The 18,065-nt window shown below is 57.2% G+C and overlaps 2 protein-coding genes across 15 annotated transcripts; one reads left to right on the top strand and one right to left on the bottom strand.

The window, feature by feature from the left end:
• Nucleotides 1-630: 630 nt before the first annotated feature.
• Nucleotides 631-5,030, bottom strand: GGN (gametogenetin). Of its 4 annotated transcripts, none has more exons than XM_035287354.3 (4): nucleotides 4,910-5,030; nucleotides 4,172-4,215; nucleotides 1,743-3,450; nucleotides 631-844 (listed from the first exon to the last, which is right to left on the bottom strand). In XM_035287354.3, exons 3-4 carry the CDS (start codon nucleotides 3,431-3,433, stop codon nucleotides 727-729), a joined length of 1,809 nt encoding a protein of 602 aa, XP_035143245.3. In that variant the 5' UTR covers nucleotides 3,434-3,450; nucleotides 4,172-4,215; nucleotides 4,910-5,030; the 3' UTR covers nucleotides 631-726. The 4 variants fall into 4 exon arrangements, with proteins under 4 accessions (XP_035143245.3, XP_078215409.1, XP_035143244.3 ...); XM_078359283.1 differs by having other exon boundaries at nucleotides 1,743-3,701; XM_035287353.3 differs by lacking the exon at nucleotides 4,910-5,030 and having other exon boundaries at nucleotides 4,172-4,234.
• On the top strand, nucleotides 5,015-16,261 carry SPRED3 (sprouty related EVH1 domain containing 3). 11 transcript variants are annotated; one of them, XM_035287359.3, is made up of 6 exons: nucleotides 5,430-5,549; nucleotides 7,029-7,209; nucleotides 8,632-8,800; nucleotides 8,898-8,980; nucleotides 11,352-11,495; nucleotides 12,195-16,261. In XM_035287359.3, the coding sequence occupies exons 2-6, from the start codon at nucleotides 7,033-7,035 to the stop codon at nucleotides 12,858-12,860; spliced, it is 1,239 nt and encodes a 412-aa protein (XP_035143250.1). In that variant the 5' UTR covers nucleotides 5,430-5,549; nucleotides 7,029-7,032; the 3' UTR covers nucleotides 12,861-16,261. The 11 variants fall into 11 exon arrangements, with proteins under 11 accessions (XP_035143246.2, XP_035143250.1, XP_035143253.1 ...); XM_035287362.3 differs by having other exon boundaries at nucleotides 7,029-7,116; XM_035287363.3 differs by having other exon boundaries at nucleotides 5,430-5,545.
• The last annotated feature ends 1,804 nt before the right edge of the window (nucleotides 16,262-18,065 follow it).

The raw sequence follows: 18,065 nt of genomic DNA on the forward strand, positions 1-18,065 counted from the left end.
GCAGGAGGGCATGGCCCCAGGTAGGGGGATTGTTCTAGCCAGCTGTGGACACAGGAATGCTGGGCCAGGGTACCGGAGTTTTTCAACAAAAGGGGTGAAGTGTCCCATTAAAAAGAAAAAAATGTTGGCAATGGATTAAACAATTTTTCAAATGACATGTGAAATGGAACCCATCTGTGGGCTGCCAGTTTGAGCCCTTTGTGGAACAAAAGGTGTGGGTTTGTCATGGGTCCCACTCTCCCTGAGCCAGCGCAGTGATTGAGGACCTCCTTGAACACCCACCAGCCTAGGTTTCCTGCCTTGAAATTCTTGGAAAAGTGTTCCAGGCGTGGGGTCCAAATCTGGCTGAATCCCTTGTGGGATGTGGAAATGTCAAGTCTTCCAGAGTCAGTTTTCCCAACTGTAAAATGGGAATGATCACTCCTTTGCCAAGTGGTTTGTGCTGAGCCTCCGAGCTTGGTACCAGGTCAGCTCAGAATTGGGGCTTCTGGATGAAGGGGAATGAGATCCTGCCCTGGGCCCATCAGTCTGGGTGCTGGATGAATGGAACCTCAGTTGCTGCTGCTCTGGTCTGGCCTCCTGATGGTTTCCAAGATGTGCTTTAATGGCGACCCTGCTGCATCCTACCCCTCCAGCCCTTGGCGAGTGATTGACAAGCTGCTGGCATCTGGATTGGTTATTTTATTGGCATGGAGAGGAAGGTGGAAGTCATTGGCCCGACTACACTCAGTTGGAATGGGTGGTCTGCAGGTCGTAGTGCTGCAGCTCAGCCACCAAGGAGCCGGCCAGCTTGATGGTGGCAACCCAGGGCGGCTTGCTCAGGTGGTTGGTGGGTGTGCTCAGCCTAGGCAGGACGGTAGAGAGCAAAGCCCCACAATGTGACCAGGTCCCTACCCCTTCTAGGGCCTCCCTGTCCCCATATGAATATGGAAGCTTCTGAAAGCCATATTGGAATATCCCAAAGGCAGTTTAGGGAAGGGCTGTGTCCACTTCATAGGAAAGGGAGATTAGGGCTGGTGAGTGTCCCAGCTAAGCCTCAAGAGGTCCAGAGTGGTCTTAGTGATTCAGCGTCCCCAGGAGCCAGGATCAGACACCAGTGACCAGATCTGGTGATTCAGTGTGGGTAGGGGGGTGGCTAGAGGTTGCAGTGTCCTCCCTGGATGTGGCACTCAGGAGCCTCCCCAGCACAAGCGCTGTGAGGGACATTAGTGCCCTCTGGTGGCTAAAGCCTGAGTCCCACAGTCAGGAGAAGTTGCCAGCGGCTAGAGGGGTCAGGAGATCAGGGCTGCCCCTGTGCATAGTAAAATTGAGGGCTGTGTCTACCCTCTTTTGGTCCCAGAAAGTCATCTCCTCACCCCTATCCATGAATGGCTTGGGACACGGTCCTCCTTGGCACCCTCAGGGATAGGGTCAAGGCAGTGTATAGTGTTAGGCCAGCTGGGACCAGCCTCCTCCCTCTCTGATGGCTCAAAAGGTACAGGAGGGCCAAGGGTCCACTTGGAAATCGGACGCCATAGGGCTGGCCCAGGGTGCCCCCTTTCCCGTCAAAGGTCAGCATGGGATCAAGGGTCCTCTTGGTCCTGCAGGGTGGGAGCTCAACTAGGTTTGAAATGTGGTGGAGAGGAAGGCCGTGGGTCATTCTAGGGTCAGGAAGCCAAAGGGCTGAGTAGGACTCTATCCAGGGGTCTGGGGTTCGGCACTTCGAGGGGTATCCCCTCTGGCCCCCTCTCCCCTCTTCTCACCAGGCAGAGACGTTGCGTGGCAGGCGGCGATGGCGTGGCTGGTGGCGGCAGTAACACTTGCAGGGACAGGAGTTAAGCACCTGGAAGGGCGGCCAGTGGCGCGCAGCGCCGGTGTTAGCTGATCCAGCCTGAGAGGCCCCGCTGCCACCACCCCCTCCACCGCCGCTGTCAGGCACAGTAGCTGTAGCTCGTTCGCGAGGACCATCTCCAGGCAAGCCATCCTCACGGGTCGTGCCCCGGGCTGCACGGGAACCCTTGTTCCTGCGCGTGCGGGACTTGGGCGCATCCGCGGGCGTGGGCAGCGAGGGCTCAGCCATGGTGGGAGCTGGAGCCAGTGATGGGGCTGGGTCCAGGGCCGGAGTCTGGTCGGCGGCTAAGGCTGGGGGCAGAGCAGGGGCCAGGGTGGGAGCCAGGGCTGATTCTGCGTGGCCCCGGCCTGGGGTGGGAGCCAGGGCTGACTCTGCGTGGCCCGGACCTGGGGTGGGTGAGGGAGCCACCGGCAACGGCGTTGGCTGGAGCGCAGGTGGCTGCGGTGTGGGCGGCGGCGATGCGGCCGGCGGTGTGGGCGGCAGCGCGGGCGGCGGCGTGGGCGGCGGCATTGGTGGTAACTCCTGCAGGCCTGGAGGCCCTGGGCGCACGGGCTTGACTTTGGTGGGTGCCGGAAAGATGAACATAGGCGGCGCCAGCAGGGCAGGTGCCGGCCTCCGGGGCTCGGGAGCTGAGTGCATCTGCCCTGGTGGTGGCGGAGAGGAGGCCCAGGGCCCAGAGAGTGCGGCTGCTGAGGCTGCGCGCCGTCGTGGCGCCCCGACGCCTCCGCCAGCCCCGTTGAAGCGGAAGTGGCTTTCAGGGCCGTCGGGAGCGCTCACCCAGTCGAATTTGGGCTTCGAGCCTGGGAAGGTGGTGTAGGGTGGCGGCGGTGGGGCCCGGGCTTGGGACGCAGGCGCCGAGGGAGGGCCAGAGCACCCTTCGCCGTCTCCATCGCCTCCCTCGGCTTCCTGTGCCCCTCGCGGAACCTCTCCCAAGGGGCGAGCGGCTCCAGGAGGCAGGGGCGCTTGCCTCAGGACCTCAGCGTAAGAGATGGCACCTGAGGCAGCAAAGAAGCCGCCGCCTCCGCCGCCCCGGAGCGAAGCTTTGGCTGCTAAGGAACTCGAGGCTGCCGGAGGGGCTAAAGAGGGCCCGGACTTGAAGGTGACTTTGCACAGCAGGCTCACGCTGGACTCGGAAGCCGCAGGCCGGACCATTTCACCTTCGCCCGCTTGGGGAGGCGTCCCTCCGCGAGCCCTACCGGCCGTCTGGCCCTGGCTGCCGGGCCCAGCCTGGCTTTCTGTGGGGGTCGAGGTGGGTGTGGACAGAGCAGGAGTGATTCTACGGTCTGCGGGCTGCCATTCGGAAAGTAATGGTGGTGGCGGTTTCCACGGCTCCAGGGAAGGTGGAGATTGGGATGGAGCCCTCGGGACAGTGTCCTTCATGGATAGTTGCCGAGGTGGTGGCGGTGGCGGTGGCGACTTCGGCGGCAGCGAGCGGAGGCTCGGAGGGTCGCCCTGGCCGCGATGGCTTGCCTCCAGCAGGCGGCGGCTCCGGGGCGCTGGAGTGCCCGCGGGCCTTTGCCACTTAGACGGGCCGGGCAGCAAGGTCCCCGCGGGGGCCAGGGATGGTGCTGAGACCGCGGCCGCCTCTTCAGGAGGGGGCATCACTGGAGAGGGCCGTTCTAAGGTGAGGGGCAGGGTCGAGGGTGAGGCCTGGGACTCCCTGGGTACCAGGAGGCGCCGGGTTGTGGAGCTGCCAGGAAACCAGACGCCCAGCCCGCGAGTCAGGCGCATGGCTTGGGAGGTCACCTCGGGCTCCACCAGGGACGTCCGGCGGGAGTCGGGGGTGCGGTCCGAGGCCTGCTCTTTTCGGGAGCCCCCGCCCGCGGACGGCTCCGACTGCATGTTCCCCATTTCTGATGGAGCTCGGAGACTGGTCGGAAAAACTTAGGCCAGTCAGCCTGCCAGGGCCGTGGGGACCCTACGAGGCTGACTGTACTTGGTCCAATGTATCTGCACCGGCCCCGCCCAAGATCCTCTCAGGCCCAAGTTCTTAGGTCGCACTCCTGTTCCCCGACCCTCAACACTCACTCCTTCTTTCTCATGTTCCCAACACTGCTGCAGATACTTCAGTCTCAGCCCCTTTACGTACTAAGGTTTCATGCCTGTCCCCTTGGCTAGTCACGCTGATCCCTCAGTCATCTCCTCTAACTCTCCGACTCCCCGCCTCTCTATGGATCATCTGGGTCCCACCCTCTTCCTAGGCAGCGGCAGACTCTCAGGTCTCACTCCCAAATCTCTTCCCGCTCCAGGTCTATCTACTAGCAAGCATCCACACTCAAGCTCCACCCCTGTCCCCAAGCTCCGTCATGGCCCCGCCTCCGCCCAGAGGAGGCCACTCACCGAGTCCTCCAGCCGACCGGAGTTCAGACGGCGGCCTCCTGGGCCTGGGGCAGGGCAGGGAACAGCCGTAGCAGAAAATAACCGAAAAGAACGGGGGTGCGGGTGAAGGCAAGTGGGCGCGACAGCGAGGACGGACCCCGAGATCTAGGCTCCGCCCCGGGAGCTCGAGGCCCCGCCCTCCTGCCAGCCCACGGGAGCCTGGCCCCTTGCGAATCGGAGTCTTCCCTTGAAATACTCGGAGGTCGGCCGGGCGCGGTGGCTCACGCCTATAATCCCAGCACTTTGGGAGGCCGAGGTGGGCGGATCACGAGGTCAAAAGATCGAGACCATCCTGGTCAACAAGGTGAAACCCCGTCTCTACTAAAAATACAAAAATTAGCTGGGCATGGTGGTGCGCGCCTGTAGTCCCAGCTACTCGGGAGGCTGAGGCAGGAGAATCGCTTGAACCCAGAAGGCGGAGGTTGCGGTGAGCCGAGATCGTGCCATTGCACTCCAGTCTGGGTAACAACAGCGAAACTCCGTCTCAAAAAAAAAAAAAAAAAAAATACTCGGAGGTCTTCTTCCTCGCCCCCAAGGCCTTCTAGTTCTAAACTCCACCCCTTTAGGTCTTTCTCCTTGGCCCCTCCTCTTTAGAATGCCCCGCCCCTTATTCCCTCCCAAGGCCCCGCCCACGCAAGCACCGACGCGTCGCTCCTCCCCTTTGGACCTCTCCTCTGCCTCGTCCCTAAGGCAATTTACCTCTAGGCTCCGCCTTTTTAAGACCCAGCTACTTCGCCTCCCAAGACCTTTTCCTTCCCCCGGCGTGCCCCGAAGGCCCATCCACCGTGGGCCCGCCCTTTCCGTGACGCACGCACTAGCCCTGGCCTTCAGCATCCAAACCTCTTTATACCCAGGCCCTCCAACCCCACCCCATTGTGAAGGCTCCCCTCTCGCCCCACCCCTTATCGAACCCTGCCTGGCACTCAGCCCCTCCTATTTGGAAGTCACAGCGTAGACCACCGCCTTAGAACCTTGAGACCAGTCCCTGTCCCTGCCCCTGTCCCCTCCTCATAGCATTAGGGACCAATGGCGCAGATGGATGGAGAAGTGGGGGATTCCCTCTGGATCTTAAGAAAATGGGGGCTGGGGGGCTGCTCTCTGGAGCTAGTGCCGGGCTCTAGGACCCAGCGGGCAAGTAAGCCCGCCTCGCTCTTACCCCTCCCCCAAGCCGCCCCTTCCCCCCCCACCCGTCTTCCAGGTTCCCCCTCCCTCCCCCCTCGCCCCGGCTCCCGGTGCCCGTCTCCAGCGCCGCCGGAGCCAGCGAGGGAGCCGGAACGAAAAGGAGGAGGAGGAGGCCGCATCGCCGCCGCTCGGAGCCCGGCCGGAGCCTCGCAGGCAGGTGCCGAGGGGGGCGAGGCGGCGGGGGCTGACAGACTGCCTGGCCCGATGAGGGGGCGGCCAGGACCGCGCTGCGCCTTCTGCCCACCCAGGCGCCCCTCAGGCCCTGGCTGGGAGGACTAGGGAGTGGGAATCCCCCCAAACTGTGCGACAGCCATTCAGGATACCGGTCTTCATTTGGGGGGTCTGGACTTTCTCCAAGGATGCCCCATTCACAAAATTCCGTCCTGGACCCTCACCATGAGGAACGCTAAGGACCACTCCCCCCGGGCAACACAGGATGTGTGGGGAGGGTAGGACACCCTGAAATTCCAGTGCCTTATTCCAGCTAGGCCCTGGGGGGACCCCCGCCCTCATTCCCTGCTTCACCTGTTGTCGGGGGAGGCGGGCGGACAAAGGAAGCAGCGTCACGTGACTGCTCATTCACAAAAATCCCATCCCATTGAGAAAAGGGGGCCGGGGGCGCTGCGGCCGCCCCTTCCCCTCCCGAAGGGCCAGGGAAACCCAGCAGCCTGCAGGTGGGGGAGGGGGCTAGAGCTCACCCGGGTCCCTAAGGTTGGGACGCCAAGGTCCCTGTGCTGGGTGGCAGTGAGGGGCTGGACGCTGATCCCGATTACTGGGCGGAGGGCTACGTCCCCTGAGCTGGGGGGCGGGGTAAAATGGTTCTGAAGGATGCTGGGGTGGGGGGGGCGGGAAGGGAAGTGGGAGGAAGGATCAATCTCCCCCCAACCCCATCTTTCCCCCTTGGTTTCCCTCAGCTGGGGCCTGAGGGAGCAGCCTTGATTTTTGTGAATGAAATGCTTTGGATGTGTCTTCGGTCGTCCGTTTCTGACTTCCTCTGCCTCCATCTCCCTCTCGGTCTCTCTTTCTGGCCATTTCTGGTTCTCTCCCTGTTCCCTGCCCATCTCCCGTTGCTGGGTGACTCAGTGAGCTTTGCATCCGGTCTCATTCATAAATCCGGGAAGGGATGGGGGGTGGAAAGAGCCTGGGTTTCTCACCCAGCCTGTGGCCTGGACAACAGGGTGCGGAGGCAGGGCTAGGAGAAAGGGAGCTGAGTTGATGGGCCCAGAGAAAATATATATGCGCAGGCACCCAGCTGTGAGGGGGAAGCGCTGGGTGGGGCTGTGGGTATGTGCTGAGGGAGAAGGGGGTGATAGGGATGAGTAGGAGGGGCAGGGGAGTGCAACACCAGGGCTATGGGGGTGGAGGCGGAGAGATGGGGGAAAGGTGGGGACAGAGAAAGGGCAGACATGGAGAAGAAGATAGAGTGGGAGAGAAGCGATGGCATGAGGAAGAAAGGAGCCAGGGTGGAAGGGGGTGGCCATGGGGTTGAGGTGGGTATTGCTAGCTTAGGGGGCCGTAGACCTGGACGTGAGAAATGAAGTTGGAGGGAAGGTGAGGGTTGGAGGAACATTCCATGAGAGAGCAGGATTTAAGCTCATGACTGTGTTGTCCCTCTCCTCCCCTCCTCCTCCTGCAGGTACATGGTGCGGGTCCGAGCTGTGGTGATGGCCCGAGACGACTCCAGTGGGGGCTGGCTGCCTGTGGGGGGCGGGGGCCTCAGCCAGGTGAGCGTGTGTCGGGTCCGAGGGGCCAGGCCCGAGGGTGGGGCCCGCCAGGGGCACTACGTCATCCACGGGGAGCGCCTCCGGGACCAGAAAGTGAGCCACCCTGGGGCATGCGGGCAGGGTGGGGACCTGGGAAGGGAGGGGAGTGGGGCTGGTGTGTGGAGCAGAGGTCAGGCTGCCTCCCAGCGTAGAAATCAAACTGGGATACGAAGTCTGGGAGTGAATATCTGTCCTATGGATAAGAGTTGGGAATTTCAGGATACATGGGGTGTTAGGAAGGTCCTGTCCACTGCCATTTCCGGCTGACTGTCACAGCAGCCTCCTCACTGTCTCCCTGTACTGCTCCCCACTCCAACTGCAGTCTGTTCCACAGGGGGTACTGCCTGCACCCGACTCAGACCATGTCCCTCTTCTGCTCAGAACCTTCCATCTTGCTCAGAGATCTTCACCATGAGGCCCTACATTAACCACCCTGTCTGCCCTAGTAGAAGGAAGCATTTGTTGGGGTCCATTTGAAAGTGTCAGAAACATTTGACAATTCTATATGTGGGTTCATTGGGAATAACTGGGCTGTCTGGCACCATTTGGAGGGACAGTGTTGAAGTTTCAGCTAGGGGTATAGTAGAAAGATACGGATTGTGTGAAAGGCTTGAGGGAAAGGTTTTGTTTCAGAGCAAGAGTCAGTGAGGGGATTTGAAATGGAGTGAAGGAATATGGCGATACTAGGCAAGGATTTGAGGGAACGTCAATAGGGTGTTGGCTAGCACCTGAGGGGGAATCTGTGGAAGTTTAATAAGACTATTTTGGGGTAAGTGGTGGGTACAGTAGCGTGCCTATAATCTCAGTCACTCATGAGGCTAAGGCAGGAGGATTGCTTGAGCTCAGGAGTTTGAGACTAGCCTGGGCAACACAGACAGAGCTCATCTTAAAAAAAAGAAAAAAGAAAAAAAAGGAGAACATTTTTTGGGTAAAGTTTACAGAGATTATTATTAGAAGAGGATTAACAATAATATTGTGAGATGTTCAGTAGTCTGGGAAGTATCAGAGCCAGAAAGGGGTTAATAATGTTTTGAGGCATTCAGTAAGATTTGGGGTTTCTACAGGGGTATCGGAGGTATTAGGAAAAGGTAGGGATCAAGGGGTTGGGAAAATATTGGAGTATCAGAGGTATGTTTAGGAAAATTGGGGATAGCTGGGCATGGAGGCTCATGCCCATAATCCCAGCACTTTGGGAGGCTGAGGCGGGAAGATCGTTTGAGACTGGGAGGTTGAGGCTGCAGTGAGCATGAACACACCACTGACTCCAGCCTGGGCAACAGAGCAAGACTGTTTCAAAAAACAGAAGTAAAACTAGGGAGTTGTGTCAGTGTTGATCGGGGTTCAGGGCTATACCTAGGACTGGGAAATGAGGTTTGTGAGAAGACACTAGGGTATGCACGGGGGCTGGTGATGGAGGAGATGTCACAGGCATGTCTGGGGTGGGGTATCTGACCCTGCTCTCCTCCTGCCCCTCAGACGACCTTGGAGTGTACCCTGAAGCCAGGCTTGGTTTACAACAAGGTGAATCCCATCTTTCACCACTGGAGCCTGGGTGACTGCAGGTTTGGACTGACGTTTCAGAGCCCTGCAGAGGCTGATGAGTTCCAGAAGAGCCTGCTGGCCGCGCTGGCCGCGCTGGGTCGAGGTGAGCAGCCCAGGTGGTGTGCGCCGGGGGCTGGACTGGGATCGGGAGGAGAAGCTGGGCTCAGGGAACTCACTCTCTGCCTCTCTCCCTGCCCCAGGCTCACTCACTCCCTCCTCCTCCTCCTCTTCCTCCTCCTCCTCTCCTTCCCAGGACACTGCAGAGACCCCCTGCCCTCTGACGGTGAGTGTCCAGGAGGCCTCTCTGCTGGGGGGACAGGATTTTGTTTTTATTCTATGAACATTCTTGAGCACCTACTGTGTGGCAGGCACCATGCCACATGTCAGGGACACCAAATTGGGCTTGAACTCTAAGTGTCAATTCAATCCCAGTTATTCTAGTCTCTGCCCTGTCGTGATTCACACATTCACTCAATGGTCCTTATTGTGCACTTTCTGTTTATCAGGCAGTGTTTTAGACACTGGGTTACATCAGTGAACAAAAAGTTCCTTTCCTCCTGGAGCTTCTATTCTAGTGTGGAAAGCCAGAAATTTAAAAAATATATAAACAATACATGGTGACTTACACCTGTAATCCCAGCACTTTGGGAGGCTGAGGTGGGCAGATCATGAGGTCAGGCGTTTGAGACCAGCCTGGCAACATTGTAAAACCCTGTCTCTCCTAAAAATACAAAAATTAGCTGGGTATCGTGGCACACACCTGTAATCCCAGCTATTTAGGAGGCTGAGGAAGGAGAATTGCTTGAACCAGGGAGGCGGAGGTGTCAGTGAGCCAAGATGATGCCACTGTACTCCAGCCTGGGTGACAGAGCGAGACTACATCTCACAAAAAAGAAAAGAAAAAATACAAAAACAACAAAAATGAATAAATAGTAAAAATAAATGGATGAACAAATCAATGACAGCTCCACGCTTCCAGTTACTCAGGCTGCAAAGCTTGGAGTCATCCTGACTCCTCTTACCTTTTATGCATCTCATCCCATCCCTCAGGAAATAGTAGTTCCACTTTGCAAACCATCACAGTCTGCCTCCAACCTGGTACTGTCCAAACGCACCTCCCACCTGGACCATCTCAACAGCTTCTCACTGTCAACTCCTTCCCTCCTGCCCCCACACACGGCCAGAGGATCCCTATCAACAGCCGAGTCAGATCATGCCCCTCCCACACTCAGAACCCTCCCAGGGCCCCAGCTCACTCAGGTAAAGGACAAAGTCCTTCCAGTGGCCCATGAGATCCCATGCCATGTGGCCCCGTGTGTCTGACCCCTTGCTTACTCAAATCCAGCCACACGGCCTCCTCACTCTTACTCTGACATGGCAAGCACAGTACTACCCCAGGGCCTTTGCACTGGCTATTGCCGAGAATGCTCTTTCCCAGATTTCCTTGGGACTCACTCCTTTGTTTCTTTTAAGGCTTTACACAAGTATCATCTTCTTAGGGAGGGCCTCCCTGAGTCGTTAAATTTAAGTGTTCATTTAAAATTGCAATCTGTCAATGCCCCTTGGATAGTGCTAATTTTTCCCATCTTCTAAGGCATTTTCCTTACTTCCTTTCTGAAAACACTGTTTTCTTATCTATTAGTTTACTGTCTATCTCCCATGCTAGAATGTCAGCTCCAGGCCAGCAAAGACCTTTTTTCGGTTTCTGGTTTCTTGCTGTGTCTCCAATGCCTGAAACAGTGCCTGGCACACAGTAAGTGTTTAGTAAATATGTGTTGAATAAAGTGAATGAATGAATGAATGAATGCACATAATATTGGGTGCAATTTGGCACTTGTTGGAAACTGTAGGAGTTGCTGAAAACACCTAGAGGAACAAAACCTATTCCCTGGGCAGAAAAGGGTGGAATTTCAGGGTCCTGGGAGATGGAACAGGGGCCACAACAGTCACAGAGAGTTCCTGTCCATCCAGCGCTTCCCGGGGAAAGATCCTCTGCTGTCTAGTCTCCCTCTGGAATCTGCACAGTTGTCTTTGTGAGTGTGGCCTGTCATGGGTGCTCAATGAATGTCTATTGAAGGCAAGGCACAGATGAGGTAGAAATTATGCCCAAGGGACAGAAAGGAAGCTAAGGGTCTGAGAAGTCATGTTTCAGCTAGTTTCAGAACAGAGCCTGGTTTGCATGGGAAGGGGAACACTTGGAGTGGGTGGGACCGCTCCAATAACAGTGTGGGGCTGGGACTGAGAGAGGAAGGCAGCTGGCTGCCCAGGGGAGAGGGGTTCTGAGGAGGGGGAAGACCATTCGTTGTTCCGTAGATTTGGCGAGCTGGTCTGATCAGTTGAAGGGTGCCACAAAGATAACAGTAACCATTTCCAGCTCTCCCAGCACTTCAGGCATGTGCTGTGCCCTTGCAGTGGCCCTAACTGCATCCTTATGAATAGGTACTCTTAGGATCCCCGTTTTACAGTGGAGGAAACTGAGGCTCAAAGAGGTGAGCTCACTTGCTGGAGGTCACACAACCAGTCAGTGACAGAACCGGGGTTTGAACCCAGGCCATCCTGGCCACAGAGCCCTCGCTCTCAATGGGAGGGGTCCACGTGAGGGCGTCGGCTATGCGGGGGCGTGTCCCCGAGCTGAGGCCACCAATCTCCTCCAGTCCCACGTGGACAGCGACTCCTCCTCCAGCCACAGCCACCAGGAGACGCCTCCCAGCGCCGCTGCGGCCCCCATCATCACATTGGAGTCAACTTCAGGCTTCGGGCCGGCCACGCCCCCCCAGCGCCGCCGCTCCTCTGCTCAGGTGCGACCTGGAAGCCTGGGACTCCGGGGGGAATGGGGCGGTACAGTCGGAGCCCTAAGGGAGCTGGACCCCTGGCCGGGGAAGGGGGCAGGGGCGGGGAACACAGATCCCAGGGGATGGCTGACCTGATAACTGGGCGGGACATCGAGGAAGCAGCGGGGAAGTAGGGAGAGGCTTGGAGGCCTGGGGTTCTAGGAGGCTTGGGTGCGGGCTTCCCAAGACACCTGTGCTCCTGGAGATTTTGAGGGGTGCCGAAGTCCAGAGGGGTTTGGTACCATTTTCAGAATATATTTGGGGAACTCATGGAAGAGGACTGCTTAACTCATGAGGAGGGCGGGGGAGTCGGTACCCAGGAGGGTAAAAGGGGCCTAGGTACCAAATTTCTGTGCCCTTAAGGAGGAAGTGGCTGGGGTCCAGAACCCCTGGATCTCAAGGTAGAGGGGGCCTGGGAGCTGGGGCTCTTGGATCTTAAGAGAGGACAGGACTGGGAACCTTCGGCCTCTGGGTCTTTAAAAGTGTGAACTTCGTATGTGAATTCTTCTGTCTGTTCCTGGAGAATGGTGGGGATTGAGGGATCGTGGGAGAGAAGAGAGCTGGGGTCTTGAAAATCTGAATCCCAGACCCAAGAGGGTGCTAGAAAATTAGATCCGGGGCTGAGACTGGGATGGATTCTGATCTCCTTGTCCCTTCGTCCTGCAGAGCTACCCTCCGCTTCTGCCGTTCACTGGGATTCCAGAGCCGTCAGAGCCCCTGGCAGGGGCAGGGGGCCCGGGGTGGGGCGGCCGCGGCTACGAGGATTACCGGAGCTCCGGGCCACCGGCGCCCCTCGCCCTGTCCACCTGTGTCGTGCGCTTCGCCAAGACCGGCGCGTTGAGGGGCGCTGCCCTGGGGCCCCCAGCGGCACTACCTGCCCCTTTGACCGAGGCTGCGCCCCCAGCGCCCCCAGCTCGCCCACCCCCCGGCCCGGGTCCAGCCTCTGCTCCTGCCAAGGCCTCCCCAGAGGCGGAGGAGGCAGCGCGCTGCGTGCATTGCCGAGCGCTCTTCCGCCGCCGAGCGGACGGGCGTGGCGGCCGCTGCGCAGAAGCCCCAGACCCTGGTCGCCTTCTGGTACGCCGTCTGAGCTGCCTGTGGTGCGCCGAGAGCTTGCTCTACCACTGCCTGTCGGACGCCGAGGGCGACTTCTCGGACCCATGTGCCTGCGAGCCGGGCCACCCGCGCCCTGCCGCACGCTGGGCGGCGCTGGCCGCGCTCTCCCTGGCAGTGCCCTGCCTCTGCTGCTACGCGCCCCTGCGCGCGTGCCACTGGGTTGCAGCGCGATGCGGCTGCGCCGGCTGCGGGGGTCGCCACGAGGAGGCTGCGCGGTGAGGACGGCTTGGCGGGTCCCCTAGCCGGCCCGAGGGCCCAAAATTGAGAGTCCAGGACCTTAGACTCCGTTCGGACCTAAAACCCAAACCTAGGCACACGCGGAACTTGGAGCTTGAGTTTGGACTGAGAGATCTGAGACTTGGAACCTGGACCCCAAACCTAGGACTGAGAGACCCCAGCCCCAGCTTCACTGGGATGTCTGTCCAGGAGGTCCCAGGTGTCTGAGTTCTGGCGTTCCCCCATCCCCACCCCTCACGAGGAGGCTCCAGGCGTCCCATGCTTTGCATCTCAGAAGGGTCAGAGAGTGCATAGATCCTGGAGAGGGCAGGTACCTGTTGAAATGAACAATCTAGACCATGGTCATGCCTGGCACCATGTCACTCAGATTACAGCCCCACAATTAGTCAGGAGTTGCCCATACCTGACTCTGCCTTTATTCAACTCCCAGATCAGATCTTGAGACCGCAGGACCTTGAGTCACCCCTAAACAGTCCCTGAATGTTCACCTAAGACCTGGTGCCCCCACATCTGAGACATTCTCCTAGTCCCAGTACCCCTGAGACAGCAGGACCCCAAGACAGTTTCAAATAGAGTTTGAAACCCTTGTGCTCTGGAATCTCCAGATGCTGCCTCCAAATCTACCCACTACCGAGTGCCCACAGACCTGGCCTCCAATCCAGGAACACCGAAGTCTAAGGTGTCCAGGGAGTCCCCAGACACCCTAGGACCCCAAAACGCTTAAGATGCACCGAGCACTTGGATATGCTCAAACACGAGATGTTCTCTGACCCATCCCAGAGCCTCCCAAGATCCAGATATCAGACACCAAGATGCTCTGGAAGCCAGGGATCAAAGACCTATGTAGGCCCACCTGCCCCCAAAGCCAGTGTTCTCTGGAGCTTTGGATATCATTTATAGGACTCAGAGGTGCCTGGTGTCCTCAGATGTGCGACAAAAGGCCACCAACACCCCAGGACTGAGATACTGGTCTCGAGTTCTCAAACAGCCCTCTCTTGCAGTCCCTCCTAGACCTGGATTTTGAGACCCCAATGTCCTGGAATCTTCAGCCTCTTTCTACCCACAGCCCCCCAGCCCCCCAAGGGCTGGGAGTCCAGCTCCCAGAAGATGGGATGCTCATGGCGACCCAGACCTCTGACCCCCTGGACTTCAGACCCTGAGTGACCTGAAGGTACTTTAGGAGCACTGGATGCAAGACCCCAAGGTGCCACTGACCCCCAAATGCAAGGCTCAAGCCTCTACAACATTACGATTGTTCCTGATCCAAGACCTTGGTCCCTCCGCATCAGAGGCATTCAGATTCGAGGTGCCCCAAGACCCCAGCACCCTCGGACCCCAGATTTCTTTGGACTCAAACCTCTTTAGCGTGATGAAGCCTGAGCTGCCTCTCCACTTGAATCTCCCAGCCCCACCTGTACGTCCTCAGAGACCTGCTGCCCCTTGAATCCTGCCATCCATAGGCCCCCAAAACTCCAGGGTTCTAGATTCTAGAATTCTGGTCCCAAGGATCCCAGCCCAAGCCCCTGGAAATCCTCAGAATTACCCCTTTATCTTAGGGTGGGATCCCTATCATTTGGAACTCTTTGTAGGACCGCCCAGGGTGGGATGCAGTGGTTCATGCCTTGTAATCCCAGCACTTTGGGAGGCCAAGGAAGGAGGATCGCTTGAAGCCAGGAGTTTGAAACCAGCTTGGGCAATGTAGTGAGGCCCTGTCTCTAAAAAAAAAGGACAAAGGACCAACTAGGACCTCCCTTACTGTCACCTCTAGGACTCAGCATTGTCACAAATGATTACACAGATTATGCAGGCTCTTCATAAAGTGCAGGCACACTGCCCAGGGTTGAGAGGAGCTGGAAGTCACACCACAGTCTGCTGGCCACACTGGGGCCCGAGGAACTGTGTGATGGAAGCTTTTAGGCTAGCTATGGCTCTGCTGCCCGCCCCTCCCGCAATCCCCCAGCCTTGCAGATCCTCCTTCAAGCCCAACCTTGATCCCTAGTCCAGATTCAAGTCCAACCTTTTATGTTCACCCACTCCATTAATCCCTTCTTTTTTTTGAGAGGGAGTCTTGCTCCATTACCCAGGTTGGGGTGCAGTGGCATGATATCAGCTCACCACAACCTCCGCCTCCTGGGTTCAAACCATTCTCCTCCCTCAGCCTCCGGAGTAGCTGGGATTACAGGTGCGTGCCACCAAACCCAGCTAATTTTTTGAATTTTGAGTAGAGATGGGGTTTCACCATGTTGGCCAGCCTGGTCGTGGACTCCTGACTTTGTGATTCGCCCACCTTGGCCTCCCAAAGTGTTGGGGTTACAGGTATGAGCCACTGTGCCCGGCTCTCTTCCACTTTACAGTTGGAGGTTGCTTCGGGAAGTTTGAACGCCTGTTTCATAGCCCACTGAGTCTCTTCTGTGGAAGGGGGGGTGCCACAGGTTTTTCCCCCCAAGTGAAATGGGACTTACATGGATTGAAGATCTGGTGTCCTGTATGGGGGCGTCAAGGTCTTGGAGCAAGACAGTCTCAATGTTGTATGGGCTTGGGATCTGCATCTGGCCCCAAGCATCTGGAACTGTGCACTTACCTTTCTTCATGACCCAGACTTGGGTGGCCTTGCTGGGGTTCAAAGGATAGGTCTTCTGTCTCTTCCTTTAAATTATTAACTATTTATTATATCCGGAACCTGTGAGATTTAGCTCTCCCAACCAGCCCCTCGGATGGGTGAGAGAAAAGCAGGGTGTCTCTCCCCTCCTCACTCTGCCCAGCTCTCATCACTGTCAGACTCACCAGAGCTGAAGGCGGAGGGATTGGGGGCTGGGGCAGCCTGGGTCCCCATGCCCCTCTCTGTGCCTCGGTCTCCCCCCTTCCGTGGTGGGCGGGGGGGAAGCTCCATTTTTAACCTACCTCGTTTTGGGGAGGGGTGGGACAGGGGACCAGAGTGCTGTACGGTGCTGTGGGATGTGCAGATGACGCGGTGGGGGCTGGGGAAAGGTCCCCTGGCCGCCACTTCCCAGCAGCGCCTCTTTCAGGCCTCCCAGGCCTGCTCCCCGCTGAGACCCACCTCTGATCCATGATTCCCGTTCACTGCCCCCAAATCGGGGTGCATGGAGGGCCACCCTGGGAGCCAGGAAGACCTCAGCCCCTGGCACCCCCAGGCCCAGTTTCCCAGCCGCTTGCCCCTCAGATCGGATGCTTGGCCCCCAGATTTGGGGGAGGCACCCCAACTTATATCTTCCTGATCTTGATTCTAAGCCAGTCTGTGACCTCAATATTGTCAGTGTCAGTGCAGGCTGAAACGGTGGGGGAGGATGGGGGCCAAAGACCCAGCCTTGTCAACGGGGGGAGGGGGCATGAGATCTGCTCCAAGAAATGTCTGTGACAAAGTCTTAGCCTGTGTTATTTATTTGCTTCTGTGCACCCCGCCCACTCGCCTTCCTGAACTGCCAGACCAGTCTCCGACTTACATTCTCCCTTCTCCTCCATGTCCTTTGGTCCCATCAGACCCTTGAGTTTAATAAGGCACTCAACAAGTGCATTTATTGAGCACCTATTACATGCCAAGCCCTGTTGAAAGCACTCGAGAAAAAGCAGTGGGCAGAGCAGACAAAAGTCCCTTTATAGAAGGGGAGACAATGAGTAAATGACTTACTATGTTAGAAATGATATAAAGCAGAAAGAAAAAAAAAAGGAAGTGGGAACGGAATGCAGGCCGTTTTGGCTAGAGTGTCCAGGTTAGGCCTCCTCAGGAGCCAGCATTTGTCCTGTTTCTGAGATGGAGTGTGGCTCTGTCACCCAGGCTGGAGTGCAGTGGCATGATTTCCGTTCACTGCAGCCTCTGCATCCCGAGTTCAAGCGATTCTCCTGCCTCAGTCTCCTGGGTAGCTGAGATTACAGGCACGCGCCACAATGCCTGGCTTATTTTTGTATTTTGAGTAGAGACAGGGGTTTCACCATGTTGGCCAAGGTGGTCTCGAACTCCTGACCCCAAGTGATCTGTCCGCCTTGGTCTCCCAAAGTGCTCGGATTACAGGTATGAGCCACCATGCCCGGCCAGGAGCTGGCATTTGAATAAAACCCTGAGCGAGGTGAGGGAGTCCTGAGGATGTCTGCAGGGAAGGGTATTTTAAGTAAAGGAAACAGCTAGTGCAAGGGCCTGAGGCAGGAGTGTGCCTGGGAAATCTGAGGAGGTTCAGGGAATTAAGAGGGGAGAAAGTGCCAGGAGATGAGGGCTGAGAGGCGCCGGGGCGAATGTGTAAGGCCTTGCAGGCCATTGAGTGGACTCTGGATTTTGCCCTGAGTAAGACGGAGCCACAGGAAATTTCAAACGTGGGAGGGATGTGACCTGACTCAGGAGTTCACAGGCTGCCTCTGCTGCAAGTAGTCAACAGAGTGGGAGCTGGGGGAGGGGGCAGCTTGACAGAGAGGAGGCTGCTGTGATGGTTCAGGACAAGACATCAGCGGACAGGCCCAGGGTGAGGGCCCTGGAGGGCAGAGAAGTGGGCAGCTGCTGGGACCACTTTGTAAGTAGAATCCACAGATTTATATATGCGGTTTGCGATAAAGAGAGGAGTCAAGGTTGTAAGTCCAGGTTTTTGGCTGGAGCAATTTATTTATTTTTTATTTTTTCGACCTGACATCCGATTTTTTTTTTTTTTTTTTTTTTTTTTTGAGACGGAGTTTCGTTCTTGTTACCCAGGCTGGTGTGCAATGGCGCGATCTTGGCTCACTGCAACCTCCGCCTCCTGGGTTCAGGCAATTCTCCTGCCTCAGCCTCCTGAGTAGCTGGGATTACAGGCACGTGCTACCATGCCCAGCTAATTTTTTATATCTTTAGTAGAGACGGGGTTTCACCATGTTGGTCAGGCTGGTCTCAAACTCCCGACCTCAGGTAATCCTGCCTCGGCCTCCCAAAGTGCTGGGATTACAGGCATGAGCCACTGCACCAGGCTTTTGTTTTATTTTTAATTGAGTTCATTGCCCAGGCTGGAGTGCAGTGGCCTGATCACAGCTCACTGCAGCCTCAACTCCTGGGCTCAGGTGATCCCCCCACCTCAGCCTCCTGAGTAGCTGGGACTACAGGTGCATACCACCAAGCCTGGCTAATTTTAAAAATGTTTTTGTAGAGATGAGGTTTCACTATGTTGCCTGGTCAGGTCTTAAACTCCTGGGCTCAGGTGATCCCCCCATCTC

This window comes from Callithrix jacchus, chromosome 22 (genome assembly GCF_049354715.1).
Source record: "Callithrix jacchus isolate 240 chromosome 22, calJac240_pri, whole genome shotgun sequence".
In the NCBI taxonomy this organism is placed as follows: Eukaryota; Metazoa; Chordata; class Mammalia; order Primates; family Cebidae; genus Callithrix; species Callithrix jacchus.